General features: G+C 44.5%; 1 protein-coding gene across 1 annotated transcript in view; it reads left to right on the top strand.

The window, feature by feature from the left end:
* The window catches only part of COX4I2 (cytochrome c oxidase subunit 4I2), a 195,916-nt gene that overhangs the window by 121,058 nt on the left and 60,225 nt on the right, over positions 1-14,633 (top strand). The window contains exon 3 of the mRNA XM_085619531.1: positions 11,076-11,237. Coding sequence (XP_085475657.1) covers positions 11,076-11,237 — 162 coding nt within the window. The remainder of the gene's footprint in view (positions 1-11,075; positions 11,238-14,633) is intronic.

Here is a 14,633-nt window from a genome sequence, read left to right as displayed (position 1 = left end):
GCATTTGAGGTGATATTAGATTTAAAAAAATAAATAAAAAAACAAGGTAAAAAAGAGCAGAACAGCTCATACACTTTTAATTTCTGACAGGCACCTGAAAGTCTGATTACCTTACCTCAGGCCTTACGTGACTTAGCCGGCACCATTTGAAAGTCAAAATCAAATTTTGAAGCTCAGTCAGCACACAGTATAATGTATGTCTCACACTCATCCAAGGGTCACAGAAGCTAGCTGTCACTAATTCTGGAAATTTCCAAGTTTGGACTATACGCAAGCATGATCAGTGTTTTTTAGGCGCGGTGGAAACAGTTCAGAAATCCCTGCCTTCAGATTCTCGCACCACGCACTTGACATTCCGAAAACGCCTAAATAAATTCTGCCTCCGAAATTAATTTATTCAGAAAGAAATTCAATCCCTGCCTTTCTATCTCCTTCAGGAATCCGCTCCTCTGCCCGCCCCCCTGTCCTTGTTTACATTTACTGAGTTTGTTTATGCGGTTTTTTTTGTTCTTTTCTTTTGATATGTATCTCTTCTTTTCCACCATAATGCACCCTGTTACTCCCAGGTCTGCAGCATTATATGAAACAAAGTAAAGATACTTCCCTACCAGGGTCGTGGGTGTTTCAAACTATTTCTTTGTGGTAATGCATTTTTGTCTCGAGCAAAGGTGGTCTTCTAAAATTTGTTTAACTCCTACATACGAGCGATACTTTAAGAGGGGGCATTTGGTGTTTCACAACCCCCCTCCCTCTCCTCCAGTAATGCAATAACTGCCTGGACGGCTAACGGTGCCGCTGTCCGTGCACGGCGCGGATGGCTGGGTCCTAAAGCAGTGCAGCAGGGGAAAGCTGAGAGCCTGGTGGCCCGATTTACTACTAATGCCCCGACACTTACTTGAGTGAGCACTTACATCCAGTTTACCGCTCTGAGCTGCTCCGCGGTCCAGGACTGTAAACTCCAGTTCACTCGCGTGGGTTCACTTGCTGAATCTACTATGCGCGAGCGGGCCGCGCTGGAGAAAGCTCAGCTGTAACTGTGTGCTCCCGGCTGTGCCTGCTGCAAAAGTGACCCCCGCCCGGGCCCTAGTCGGGAGGTTGATTTGGCAAATGAAACTCCGCAACTTAGTCTGGGCGTAACCACGTCATGTCAGTAACTTTGCCGGGCGGCGGCGGTAATTGAAACATTGTAGCCAGTCTTGTCCAGAGCGCGCTGGCTGAGCCAGCCCCAAGGCTGCTACAGCAACGCAGACTGCCTCGCGGGCTGCCTGAGTGGTAATATCAAATTGTTAGTGTCTGCCATGTACTTAAGCAGCGCTCCGGGTTGAAAGCCGAGGAGGCGCTGTATGCATGACAATACATTTCAGTGTGGTGATGCGTACCACCACACTGAAATGCGTTAGTCTAACGCCTGATGCGTGATACTTGGCAGGGCTGCATCCGCTTGTTTTTATTGAAGTGTGAAACCTGTGCACATCTCCTGCCCTAGCCATTGACCTATGTTAGCAAAAATGTGGACCTAATAAAGTGCTCTCGCACTTCAATGGTGGCAATAAGGGTAAATGCAAAATATGGAGTATTTGTAACAGTAGCACCAATGTTAAAATATTGTTGCTCTATTCCAAAAGGAATAAAATGTATTTGCTCTTTTTATTTTAAACATTAAATTCCTTAATGTAAAGCAACTCATTTAAATATGTACTCTACCCTGGATCAACTCGCTTGCATCTCCTCAGCCCTCCATTGTGAGTTTTTGGGTCACAATCTGTGCCCCCCTCTGCCCACCCACACCAGGCATCTCTTGTTGGCCCCTGTGTCCTGATGCCAGGGTCTCTGTACCCTTCCCTCAGTGCCTCATTGTATTTTTGTGCCATCTGGGCGCATGGGTGTTTGCCACATTCAGTGCTGGGAGGTAGCATAGCCTCCTGGGGGTGTCTGAGTGACTCTCATGCCTAGACCTGGCCTATAAGCTCTACCACGCTGCCGCTATGATAAAATGGCAACCAGTCCGTGTCGCAGAGCTTCTAACCTATGGGTCTAGAGTCCGCTCGTGGCCACCCTCCTTCACCCCAGTTAATTCTCCTCCCTTTCAGATGCTTCTGCAATCTTTCTCCAGGTCTGCAAATTGTGCAGTGATGCAACTAGCATGTCCTTTCCAATGTCCCCAAAAAGTTTTCAATATCTGAGAAATATTTCAAGTTTCCGAAAATTGCTAGAAATTATGCAATCTATTTTCTGAAGGAAAAGCTACACCATAGGATTAAACAATGGTTTCAACGTGAGGTCCTGTAAGATTCCTTGTATGATTCATAATAAGAAGGAAGAGAATTGGAGAGGATTTACCAAGAGAAGTGATCAGACCAAAACATGAATCATTGTTCACCTCTAACCCAAATTTTCCATGCCCCAAGGGTGAATCCCTTCCACCAACAACACCCTGGAAAGCCAACAGGCAGCCATAACTGGTTTGTGTGGTTTAGATTTCAAGTGATCAGTTGAGTTTCACTAAATCAGATTGTAGAGTGGTGAAAACTAGCAAAATTCTACTAGTTAAATATCAACTTAACCCAAACAATAACCAAGCACACAGTCCAGCTAAACCATTATATGCACTAGTTTAGTGTATGGCCAATATCCCACATGCCTAGCATTAGTTAGGAGCAATCTGTAACTGATCAACTGCAATTCTCACCAGTGATGGCTCATGTTTGTACATGACTGAACACTTATGTTTTCGTTTTGAAGCAATCATAGGAGGCAAGGAGTGTAACCGAGTATCGAAATTTGCCCTTAAAAGCGACTTTGCTCCAAACACATAGCAGTCATTAATCACAGTTTGGCTAAACCAGCTCTGTTCCGAAATCCAGTAACTACATCCGCAGTGGAGATGCATTGTGGGGATTGTGACGGAAGTCTGCTTTATTTAAAGACTAGTGAGGTGGGTGTCAACATTAAAAAGTCCGTCATCAGTCTTTGCACACAGAAGAGCAGCTATGTGATGGAACACGAATGCTAGCTGTGCAGTTTTTCTGCTCTCAGGCCTTGATCATCTTTTACTACTGCAAACCTTGAGTTAGAATTTAAACACGGCTGGACTGGAAATTAAAATCTGCTCTGGCAAAAAATGGTAAAAGCAGCCCCCCGCTGAAGCTGTGACTAGAATGCAGCATTTATGGCATGGCAACCCATTTATCTTTGAATACAGCCTTCTAATCTGAAACCTACTGGGAAATGCCTAAAGGACAAAATGGCTGTTTTGGTCAATGTTTAAGGGCCTTTTTAGATCTTGGCAGACGCGTTACATTGTCACAAGAATGACAGATTTCCCATCTGCGGAAATATAAATCCCATTATATCCTATGGGATTTAAATTTCGACGGACAAGATATCCGCAACTGACGAGTAACCCATTTGCCAAGATGTAAATAAGGCCCTTTGTCTGGTTACTCAACCCACCTAAATGGGCAACTGAAATCCATATATTTTTGGACTCTAATGCAATCAAAGAAACACAATGGCTCCACAAAGGCGCCATTCTGGACCTGACAATCTCCAATTCCCCCAACCTACAGCCATATGACCCCATTCCACCTAGAGCCATATGACCCCCATTCCAGTCAACTGTCCGACCACATGCAGGTCCTGTTCTCTCAATTTGGCTCTTATTCCAAAACATCCGAGAAACTCAAGAAAAAGAAAATATGGTTCGGTGACATAACACCCTTGACACAGAAGCAATGGCCATCGTGGCCCTTCCTAACCTAATTTCGACTATACCTCACCTTGATATTAATGCTACTCATAAGTACAACTCCTGCATGGAATCCCTTCTCAACAAATGTGCACCCTTGAAATGCAAATCGTCCAGACCAAAACCTTGAAGTCCTTAGTTCTCAAAAGAACTTGAAGGAAAGCTCATCAGAAAATGTGAGCATGAAAGACTAGCACCCTCTCACTGGAGTATGATTAAGCTTCGCAAAGCGAGGAAACTATGCAAAGACCGAACCCTCAGAGCCAAATTCTCCCATATCTTAGCCCTGGTGAAGTCTGCAAAAAAATAGACACCTGCCTGTTTGAGGTCATCAAGCAAACTGCAAACCCCTCCACCACTTCAGGTGCTAACTCATCCGTGGCCCGCTGCAACGACTTTGTGGAGGTCTTTGCTAAAAATGTTAGGGACATCCATATCTCACTACCCACCGATTCCCCAGAAACGGTGGTGATTCTTCTATGCAAGGCCCTGCATTCATGGTCAACTTTCTCCCCAATCCCCGAACGGGACTTTCAGTGTACAATCTCCAAAGAGAAACCCTCAAACCATCTTCAGAATGTCATTTCAAATTCTTTTAGCAAATCTCTTGCCACACACCTGCTTCCTGTATGGACCAACATGGTGAATCTGTCTTACTCTGTATCTCTCGGTCTCTGTCTCTCTCACCTTCCCCTCCCCCCCCCCCCCACGTGGCCTATTTGCAGAATGATGACAAGTAGGTCAAATCACCCCTCTCTTTAAAAAAAACAACCTCTGGATTCAGAGAACAAGAACTACCGCCCAGTCTCCATGCTCCCATTTTTGGGCAAACTCATTGAAAGTTCCATAGTGTCCCAACTCGCTTCACATATTTGAACAAACCACCTCCTAGACACACTCCAATCAAGTTTCCATTATAGCCACGGTACAGAAACTGATAGTCTGACTCCCTTAAAATCCTCAACTCTAACTCCTGCCTCCTGGTCCTCCTAGATGTGTCCGCAGAATTCAACTTTTAACCATCTGTACCGCCTATGCACTCTAAAACAACGCATGGGATGTGGAGGCACAGTCCTCAGCTGGTTCTGCTGCCCAACCAACTGTTCCCAAATTGTGAAAATGGGTAACTTGCTCTCGAGGCCAGTCAGGATACATCCAGGTGTCACTCAAGGCTCAAGCCTCTCCTTTTTTTTTTTTTTTTTTTTTTTTTTTTTTATTAATTTGATTTGCCAGTACAACAAAAAAAGGAAAAAATTACAATAAGCGTTACCAAATGGCACCCATCCCCCACCCCACAAAAGAAAGAGAAAACTTGCGTATGATTACGAGAAAAGAAAAAAACACAGAAAACGAAGAAAAGCACATACATTATCCTGACTGTACAAGCCAAAGACTCATTTTTTCCCAAAGCTCTAATCCCTTCCTCCGTCCCCTTCTTCCTTTCTTTGCATATATAGCGATTTCTAAGTAGTATATGGCAATAAAGCGGGCTAACCATTGTGAGAATGATGGGGGCTCCGGATCTATCCAGGAGGAGGCCACACAAAGCCTCCAGACAGCCATAGCAATAAAAATTAAGCCATCTCTTTTCAGCTGAGAGGACTCGGTCTGTGTTCCTAGCAAGATAATAGTAGGATTCAAAGTTATGGGCTGAGTTGTAACTTCCCTTAAGAATTCCTGTATTCTGTTTAAGGTGATGTAAAGTTTTAAACATTTAGCGAAGATATGAATAGAATTGACCCCATGTTCCGCACATCTTGGACAGAAGGTACCTTGGGCAGAGCCCCACTTAGCAATCTTACTAGGGGTGAGATATAGAAAAAAAATAGTTTTAAAATGTTGCGACTGCAGTTTAGCTGAAATTAGAATATTCTTTGAAAGAGAGAGTGAGTTAAAAAAAGTAGTGTTAGAAGTGTCAATTTTGCTGGACCATTTATCAGCTATATTCTGTAGGTCGTCGGGGGTCTGTTTGTTTATTATGTTATATAATAGGCCAATTCGTGGCGAGACTGGCTTACGTATGATGTTAAGAATGTCAATTTCCCTGAAACCAGAAGGCCCGCCTGCCTTCCTAGACAAAAAATCAGATACAAAGTAGTATTTAAACGCATGGGATGTGGAGGCACAGTCCTCAGCTGGTTCTGCTGCCCAACCAACTGTTCCCAAATTGTGAAAATGGGTAACTTGCTCTCGAGGCCAGTCAGGATACATCAAGGTGTCACTCAAGGCTCAAGCCGCTCCCTAACAGTCTTTGACCACCTTGAACCACTGTGTGATTCTCATACTCTGGGATTCTCTTCCATCTCTGTACCGACAACACTCAAATATACATGGAAATGTCATTCCCAGAAGATGTTGCCCTGCTTTCAATCACGCGCTTAAAGATTCAAGATTGGATGTCTAACCACCATCTAAAACTCAACCCAACTAAAACAGAATTGCTTTTGATTTCTCCTCTGAAACCAAAAACTCAATACAGGAACGGATAGCTAACTTTCCCATTCTGGATGGCTGCCCTGCCATTGTCCAGAGTGCCACATCACTTGGTGCCATCCTTTAAAATCATCTCACTCTTCACAGCCACATCGCAGCCATAGCCAAAAGTGCACAACACCAACTTAGGCAGCTTTGGGACATGAGACAATTGATCCTGGAACAAGACCACAAAACAGTGGTGCAGTCTCTTGTTCTATCCAGACTAGAATATGGAATTGCTCTTCGGTCAGGCATTCCTAAAGTTCACCTAGGTGCACTGAGCGCAACACTATTACCACATTTCACCTGCCCTGCTAACCCTCCAATTGCTTCCCATTGAAGCCCAGGCCCAATTCAAAGCCACCTTTATTACTAACCCTGGGCGGAGTTGCGCTATGCAAAACTCTGTAGCTTGAAAGAAAAACTCCACCGTGCTACATGGTGCTCCGCAAGTGGTGGAGTGTCCACCGCACTACGTGGAGCTCCGCAAGCAGCGGAGTGTGATAGAAAAATGCTGTTCGCAGTGATTTTCAGTGCCGGATGCTTGTCCGCACAGTGCAATCATCACGAATGGCACCATGCACAGCGCAAGCGGGCACTGCTTTCCTTTCTGCCACTAGAGTAGATTTTACTAGAGTGGCAGCTTTCTCAATGCAAACGCGAGCAGTCGTGAGCATAAGCGACCACTCACAATGAGAACCCTGACCCCCTTGCATTGAGAGATCTCGCCGGGAGGTTTATTTTCCCCGCTCGCCAACTTGATGTTGGCGATCGCAAACGAGAATCTCGCCGGGAGGTGGATTTTCCTTATTCGCGCTCGCCAACTTGATGTTGACTAATGCGAGCGAGGGGAAAAAAACTGCTCCGTGGAGTGCGGAAAACTCAACAAACTCTGCGAGCGGAGTTCACCGCCCAGGCCTATTTATGACCCACAGGGTGCTACATTCCTCTTCACCGTCCTATCTAAACAAGAAACTGAAAATCTCTGGAGCAAAGAGGGATTTCCAGAAATGCCCAATCCCTGCTCCTGTCACCCCCCCCCCCCCTTCAGTCGACAACGATACATAAGGCATCCTTTTCTCTGATAGCGCCACTAGAATCTGGAACTTTGTCTCCCTCACTCCATCTAACCACCTGCCAAGTCTCCTTCCAAAAGAACCTCAAGCTCCACCCATTTGACAGGCCTCTTGGCTAATCGCCTTCAGCCATACCCAAGTACTCTCCACCAGGATCCGAACTACCTTCGTTATGTGACCCCACTGTCTAAATCTAAGCGTTAACTGTGCACTACCTTTAACCAACTGCTGCAGTTAAATAATGTGGTAACTCGTCCACGCATCCATTGATGTAAACACCCATTTAATTACTATAACGCGAACATGCTGTAACCCATGTATTCTGGTGTAAAGCGCTCTGATGCCTTGGAGCCCTGTCTACACTATATAAAATTGCAAACAAAAATTAAGAAAATCTGCTCCCATTACACTGTTGGATAGCTCACAACTATAAGTGGGCCCTCAATACCCTGGGCCCTGTTGCCACTGCACCTGCTACACTATTGATAGTGGAGTCCTTGCAGTTAGGGAACAACAAAATAAGCCAAGTTGAACAGTATCAGAAAATATTTTTTTTCAGGAAACAGTTGAACCCCGTGTTTATTTAAAACAGTCTTCATTTTTGACTGCATTTATAGAAATATGTAGCTGTCCAGTGCTTTAAATGATCTGAACTTCAATTTAAAAGGGAGGGTACTTGCCACTCTCAGCACTGCTGCAGTACATTTAATGGAAAAGCACCAACACATCTCAGGAGGAAACTGGTGCTCCTGAAAATGGAGTACCTGCACTTCTATATTTCGGTTGCAAGCACTGTAGACATCCCTGCACGGCTAGCGCACTTATCACCAACCGACAGCTTACATTTTTTTGTATTGCGTTTTTATTTATTTCAGATTCTCCGTTTTTCGGTCGGATTTGCGTTTCAATTGAAACGGATTCGGTCTCCCATTGTTTTCGGGGTTGCGGTAGGAGAGACCACGTTCGAGGTTCCCTGCTGCAGTCTGCAGATCGGCCAGCAGATGGCGCCAATGTCACACGTTAGCCGGGTGCCAACTGTCTGGAAGTAAAGAACACACCTCAACCCCAGAATTTTGATGGAAAATTAATTTTGAACAGCGAAGTTAGTTATTCTCCGAGCTAAGACTTCGTGCTTTTATTGCTAACATCATGTTTTGTAACTAAATTATATTCTTTTACCATCAAAAGGATGAAAATGAGTCGGGCATGCTGGGATACGAATTCTGCAGTTTTATGTAAACCTGATTAATGAAAACCACAGTAAAATTACCATATAAAACAAAGACAAGCTCACTCTTGGGGCCTACTAAGTACAAAACCTAAAATGAGGTTAGTCATACGGGAGTAGGCTAAATTGATAAGACTGTAAAAATAGGTAGAAAAAAATAAATCTGCTGTCTGTATTGGTGAGAGCAATTGACTGGCATATTTAAAATGGGCTTCTTTAAACTTTCCGGGCAAGTATAGTGGTACTTTGTCCATCATTTTAAAATAGTTAAACGTAAGTGGACTAGACCATGGCAAGTAGGGGTGGGCGGAATTTGCTTAGTCTCGCTACGCAAAGCTCTGCGAAACGGTAAAAAAATCTCCATGAGCACGCAGAAATTCCGCGAACACGCGGAATTGCTTGTTCGCGATGCTTTTTGCGTGCTCAGGGGGAAATATCTCGCAAACACGCATTTTGAGAACACGAACAAGCAAAAAATTCCGCGAAGCCACGGAACGCAGGAGTTTGGGCAATTCCGTGTTCTCCACGGACCGCAAAATTACCCAAATTCCGCAAATGGAATTTACCGCCCAGGCCTAATGGCAAGTGCTTAAAATGTGAATCAGCGATTCAGCTCCATTGCAATAACTGACTGGTTAAGTTCCCTCCAGATTTTTTTCAGTCTGATCTAAAATCTAGTAAAGGGAAAAACGGATCCTCACAAATGTACGTTTTCAATCAAAGGATTACGGTGATCTTGGACACTTCTGCAGCTTCCTAAAAACCTATAATCTGACAGATAATGTTCCTGCTCGCCTCAAGGGGTGTAACACGTTTTGGCGGTCAGATGCACCTTTTCTCTTCACTTGGCTATGAGACCCTTTTTCTTCCATCACCTAAAACTATGTGAACAACCCTATGGGTGTCGGGTGGTGATCATCCTCTCTGGTGTGTAAAATAGGCACTTGACAAATATGAGTTATGCGAAATATTTATGAAAATTCACGAACAGTTTTTTGTGCACCAATCAACAAATCCATGGATTGTCCCAATTTGGATGGTTTGCCCTGGGTGTTGGCATCCCACATACAGTTTTGAGTAACAAAATTCCATCAGTCATTCAGTTACACTGCAAGCATCATGGCATGCCCCTTTGTTAAACTGGTTAACAAAGGTTCATTTTTCAGGGTCATTTTCTTTACAGACTAAATGGTTCTAACCACCTTTCCTGGTTGGTTTCGACTTTTGCTTGCTAGGTGACTTTATTATACTGTTCTTGTTTTGCATGGAATCTATTTGAAATAATTTGCTGGGACACACTGGGAAAAGCAGTGACAGGCCTGACCTGACTAGAGATTTGCCAGGACCAAGAGTGCATTTAAGAGGCAGTGGGTTGCCTTTCTCAGTTTGCAGAGGGTACTAAACCCACTGATCTATTTCATCTGTTTTGGTGATGATTGATCCAGTACTGAAAATAAAAATTATTTACCCTCGGAGCCTACAAGTGGGAGGTACTAGGATTCAGTAGGAAAGGGTGGAGTTAGGAAGAGCAGAGTCACTCACACTATGGACTGTAGGTGTTTACCTATTTTAGAAAGTCTATCCCAAACCTGCTTAGGCAAAGTTAATTTACTATAGCTTGACTGGCTTATTTAGTCACAAAGTGATAGCCCTTTAAGACGGTGTAGGGCTGAGCTGGGGGAGACACCTGCTGTAGACATCAGTCTATCAGCAAGTATAATACTTGTAACATAGCTCGGGTGGGTAATGCACTTGAAGCAGGTGTGTGTCTAAGCAATTGCTCGTCATAAGGTTTGAATCCTGGTACAATAGTGTAAAGGATTAATGTGCCTGCTTCCTGTTTTGCGTATAACCTGCAGGTCAAAGGGTGGGAGCTTAGTGAGATAGTTCAGCAGGTAGTGAATAAGTTGCACAGATCACTGCGTGCAAGACACTAGTTCCAATCCTGGTAAAACTCCAGACAGCTGCCATTCATATCTACTCGTGTAAGCAAAGTGCCAAACCCACGTTGTGTAGACTGGTGTGCGTCCACACAAGGAAGGAACCAGTTGTCCAAAATGGCTGCTAAGAGACAGAGGTGGGTCAAACTGGAAGAAGGACCTATTCGTGAAATTTTGGACCCTTTAGAGTGATCCGTACTGAGTTGTTTTGTTTTTTTTAAAGAATTGTTGCATTTTTTACTTGGGGCAGTCTCCAGTGAAAGGCGGGGTAAAGCTCTGGCCTGTGGGGTTCACCCAGCAGGTCACTACCTCTGAACACCTGCTTCACCAGGGCAGAGTTAGGGGTGAGCCGTTCTTGAAATGAAAATCTAGAAGTGCAGGTATTAAATATCCCAGAGTACCTGTGTGCTGCTGAAGAGTATTAGTACTCTCTATGAAAGTATTGCACCCTTGCTGAGCAATTATGGCACTTGGGGGGCGGAGGGGGGTACGTGGTAAATGAAGCACCGGGGGCCAGGGAGGGCAAATCCCTAAGTGTACTTGTATGCGAGATCTCTTGCACGACGCTTCTTCGCTTCCCAAGATTATAAATGGGGTGCATGTCTCAGTCTCTCAGCAGGTGGACGTCCCAGGGGAGAACTACTTCGACCACAGGATCTTCCCGCTGCCGGATTCCCCGTTCCAAAAGGAGCTGACTGCGGAGCAGAAGGCGCTGAAGGAGAAGGAAAAGGGCTCCTGGAAGCAGCTGAGCAATGAAGAGAAGGTGGCAAGTATGTAAAACTGCGGCGCCGCCCTGCTAGCGTAACACTGCACTGCTGACGTAACAAGTCACCAAACCGGTGACTTAACAATGTGCAGCGATACTGGTTCTGTACAGTCTTAAATCCGCAACTCTGCTGCGGACCTAACACTGCACACCGCAGAAATGACGTAATACTGTGCAGCAATAGTGGCGACTTAACACGGCACACAGTTTTCCTGGAGGAACACTAGTATGTGCAGCAACACTAGTGCTGACTCAACACTGCATGCAGCAAAGCTGCTGGGCCCATCACAGCACCTAGCTCTGCGCGCAGCACGTCACTCGTCCTGATGTAACACTGTACACAGTCCGTCACTGCCACTGACCTAACAAAGCAACGGGGCCTGGTTCACAAAGGTAAACTTACACTTTTGTTGCTCAAAAGAACTGTTCTTGTCCAAGACTCTCTGGGCAAGATTCTCAAGGGTAAACTTAAACAAAGGTGTAAGTTTATACTTGCTGTAGTAACTTTACCACTTTTCTGCATTCACAAACAGTGTAATTTTACTACTAGTGAAATGATTAGCAGTAAAATTACTAGTAGTAAAACTGCAGTTTGCGGATACAAATAATTAGTAAAGTTACTACAGCAAGTGTAAACTTACACTTTTGTTTAAGGTTACCCTTGAGAATCTTGCCCAGAGAGTATTGGACAAGAACAGTTCTTTTGAGCACTGGGTTTGGAATATTGTTGTACTCCAGGGTTCTCTGTAGAGATGAGCAAGCGGTCGAGGAGGCCGAGAGGTGGTGTGGAGACGTGAGATTTAGAGCTCTGTAGTCTGGCATAACCAGTGATCGAAAGGGGTTGGGCGATTGAGGGCCACAACGTACCCGTACTTTTTCAATTAGACAAAACAGTTCCCCCTAGTTGTGAACAGACCACCATCCCTGGAAGGTTAATGCCTGCCGTTTATATTGCTTCAGCTGAAATGGAAGGCAGGGAGTCTCCTCTGCTGTGAAACCGAGGGAGGGGCAGACAGTTTAACAAGCCTTCTTGCCAGGGTGCCTGCTTGGCTGAAAGAAATGTAAATGTGCACAGCTGGTTAATCTGCAAATGTAAAGGGTGCCCTGAAGCTTCCAGATGATACAATTTATTCTTTTTGAGAGGTATTGTAAGGGAACTACCAGCTGCTTTTAAAGATCGCTATGGAAACAATTTGCACTACGTACAGTCTGGATATTTCTAAAATCTATATTTTGGTAGCGCTATCTTGATCCTTTTTGGGCATTTTGTAGCCGCCTATCTTATACGGTGTGCGTGCAACGTTAAAATAATTTACATGTTCAGTGCTTTCTGTCAAAGATGGAGTTCATAGCACTAAACGTACACAAGGCTCTATTCTCCCCTGCACCAATCGGGGTTCATTTCATTTACTTGTCAGATTGAATATAAAAATTTAATCCACACACAAGCATAAACAGAATAAAAGTACTGTAAATATCAATGAAACATACCGGCCAATACATTGACATCCAAAATAACAATACATAGTTAAAACAACCAATATGTATAAAGTCAGATTAAAATAAATCACAATTTACGATCCATTTTAAAACTGATTAGCACAAGTAATTCTATCCTACAACTGTCTGGTGGGCACAACTGTGCCGGTAATCCAAACTACGCAATCGACAGCTGGACAAACCACCTCGCTGATCAAAACTGATGGTTCGATATGGGATGTGGAAGAAAGTGTGCTGGTTGACGCCCTGGACACTATTTCCGAAGGAGTGTCCTTATGAAGAGCATGGACCGAGGGGTAGTGCTAGATACACCTGAAGTTAGTACCCGGGGTGATCGTCCCACCTTATGGATTGTAAAAAATGTGCCAAGCAATTGCCTTGCTACTCCTGGTTGTGACGGGGTGTACATATTCGTATCACAAGTGTCTGGCAGCTTTCTGGCTGCACCTGCTGGAGAAGACCCGTTCCTGGCTGTAGCATAGGTTAGCGATGGAGTGCAAAATGCTCGATTTCTAGACAACTGAATCTTACCAATTTTCCTATAACTTCCAACCCTTTGGCCAAGCACTGTAAATCAAAGCGGTAGGGATAGCAGGAGAGGAATCAAAATGGCATAAGCCTAAAAGTCTCTGCGTCCCTTTGCTATGGTGGCGGTAAAATAAAAAAATGGAAGAAGCTCGATTGTATCAGAGTAAATGACAAACTACCCCTGGAGGACAAAATACCCTTAACGCCAGTAACCAAATGATAATTAATGATGACACAATCACCAGCAAGACATTTAGTCATGGACCCCACGCATGCAGCTCGAAGGGTCATCAAATGCGGTCAGCCGCCAACGTGGAAAAATCAACATTTCTATGGAGCCAGTGAAGGACTTTGATTTTGAGTTGATCTAAGAATTCAGACCAGTTAGGAGGTAGGGGCGGTACAACAGCCAGGCAACATCCTAGGGGCAGGCTGCTGGAGGAAGATGTATTGCAGATGGAGGGGGAGGGCTCACAGTAGTCTGCAATAGCTGCAGCACCCTCACAGTCCCTCCTCCTTACTCCCACGGAGCAAGTAGATAAACCAGTTACAATCCCAAGAGGGGGATTTTTAACTCCCTCAAGGATGCAATTCTGTGGCTCTCTGGTTAGACACAGAACTCTGCAGTGCATTAACTAATAGAGGTTTCATAATGTACGACAGTGCGTTTCCCACTGATTAACATAACTTGCATTTCATTCTAATCCAAGCTGTGCCTTATTTTGTATGTTTTACCTGATGGTAAAAGACCAACAAAAGCTACAGCATATTTGCTTTATTAGCCACCGGTTTGACCCTGCCCCCATTATGCGCAGCATCATAGTTTTTTTTTTATATACATTTTTTTTATTTATTGAATTTCATGAAACAAAAGGAAAAAAACCATACATCATGACAGGCATAACAGTACATGATACCTTTTGCAACCAGTTTGGTAAGGCGAACATAAAAAAAAGATAAAGCAGAGTTTGTGTAATCTCCACATGGAGCATATGAATTACCCTCATAATTTCCATAATCCAAGATTGTCTGAGTGTAGCCGAAAACAATCCCATCGTAGACATTTTACATACCCACTTCCAAATGGTGCACCACCAAATTGTAGTGCCGCTTCACTACATTTGCCCAACAGCTGTCAATGCATTCTACCCCTGTGACCCCCCCCTACCGCAGAACTTTCAGCATTGTCAGGGCCAGTGCACATGTCTTTGCTGAGGAGGTATGTTTGGGTGCGCAGCATCATAGTTCCCATACTTTTTAGGTCTCGCCTACGCAGCGCGCATTCGCTGCTTAGGAGGACCTTTAGCTGTCGCTCTGGTCATTTTCAAGCACACTCGTGCTTGTGGCAGCATACACCTTGCAGGGGCACGCA

The sequence above is a fragment of the Triturus cristatus genome, chromosome 7 (assembly GCF_964204655.1).
Source record: "Triturus cristatus chromosome 7, aTriCri1.1, whole genome shotgun sequence".
In the NCBI taxonomy this organism is placed as follows: Eukaryota; Metazoa; Chordata; class Amphibia; order Caudata; family Salamandridae; genus Triturus; species Triturus cristatus.
The sequence above is the reverse complement of the archived record's forward strand: the minus strand, read 5'-3'. Positions and strand labels throughout refer to the sequence as shown.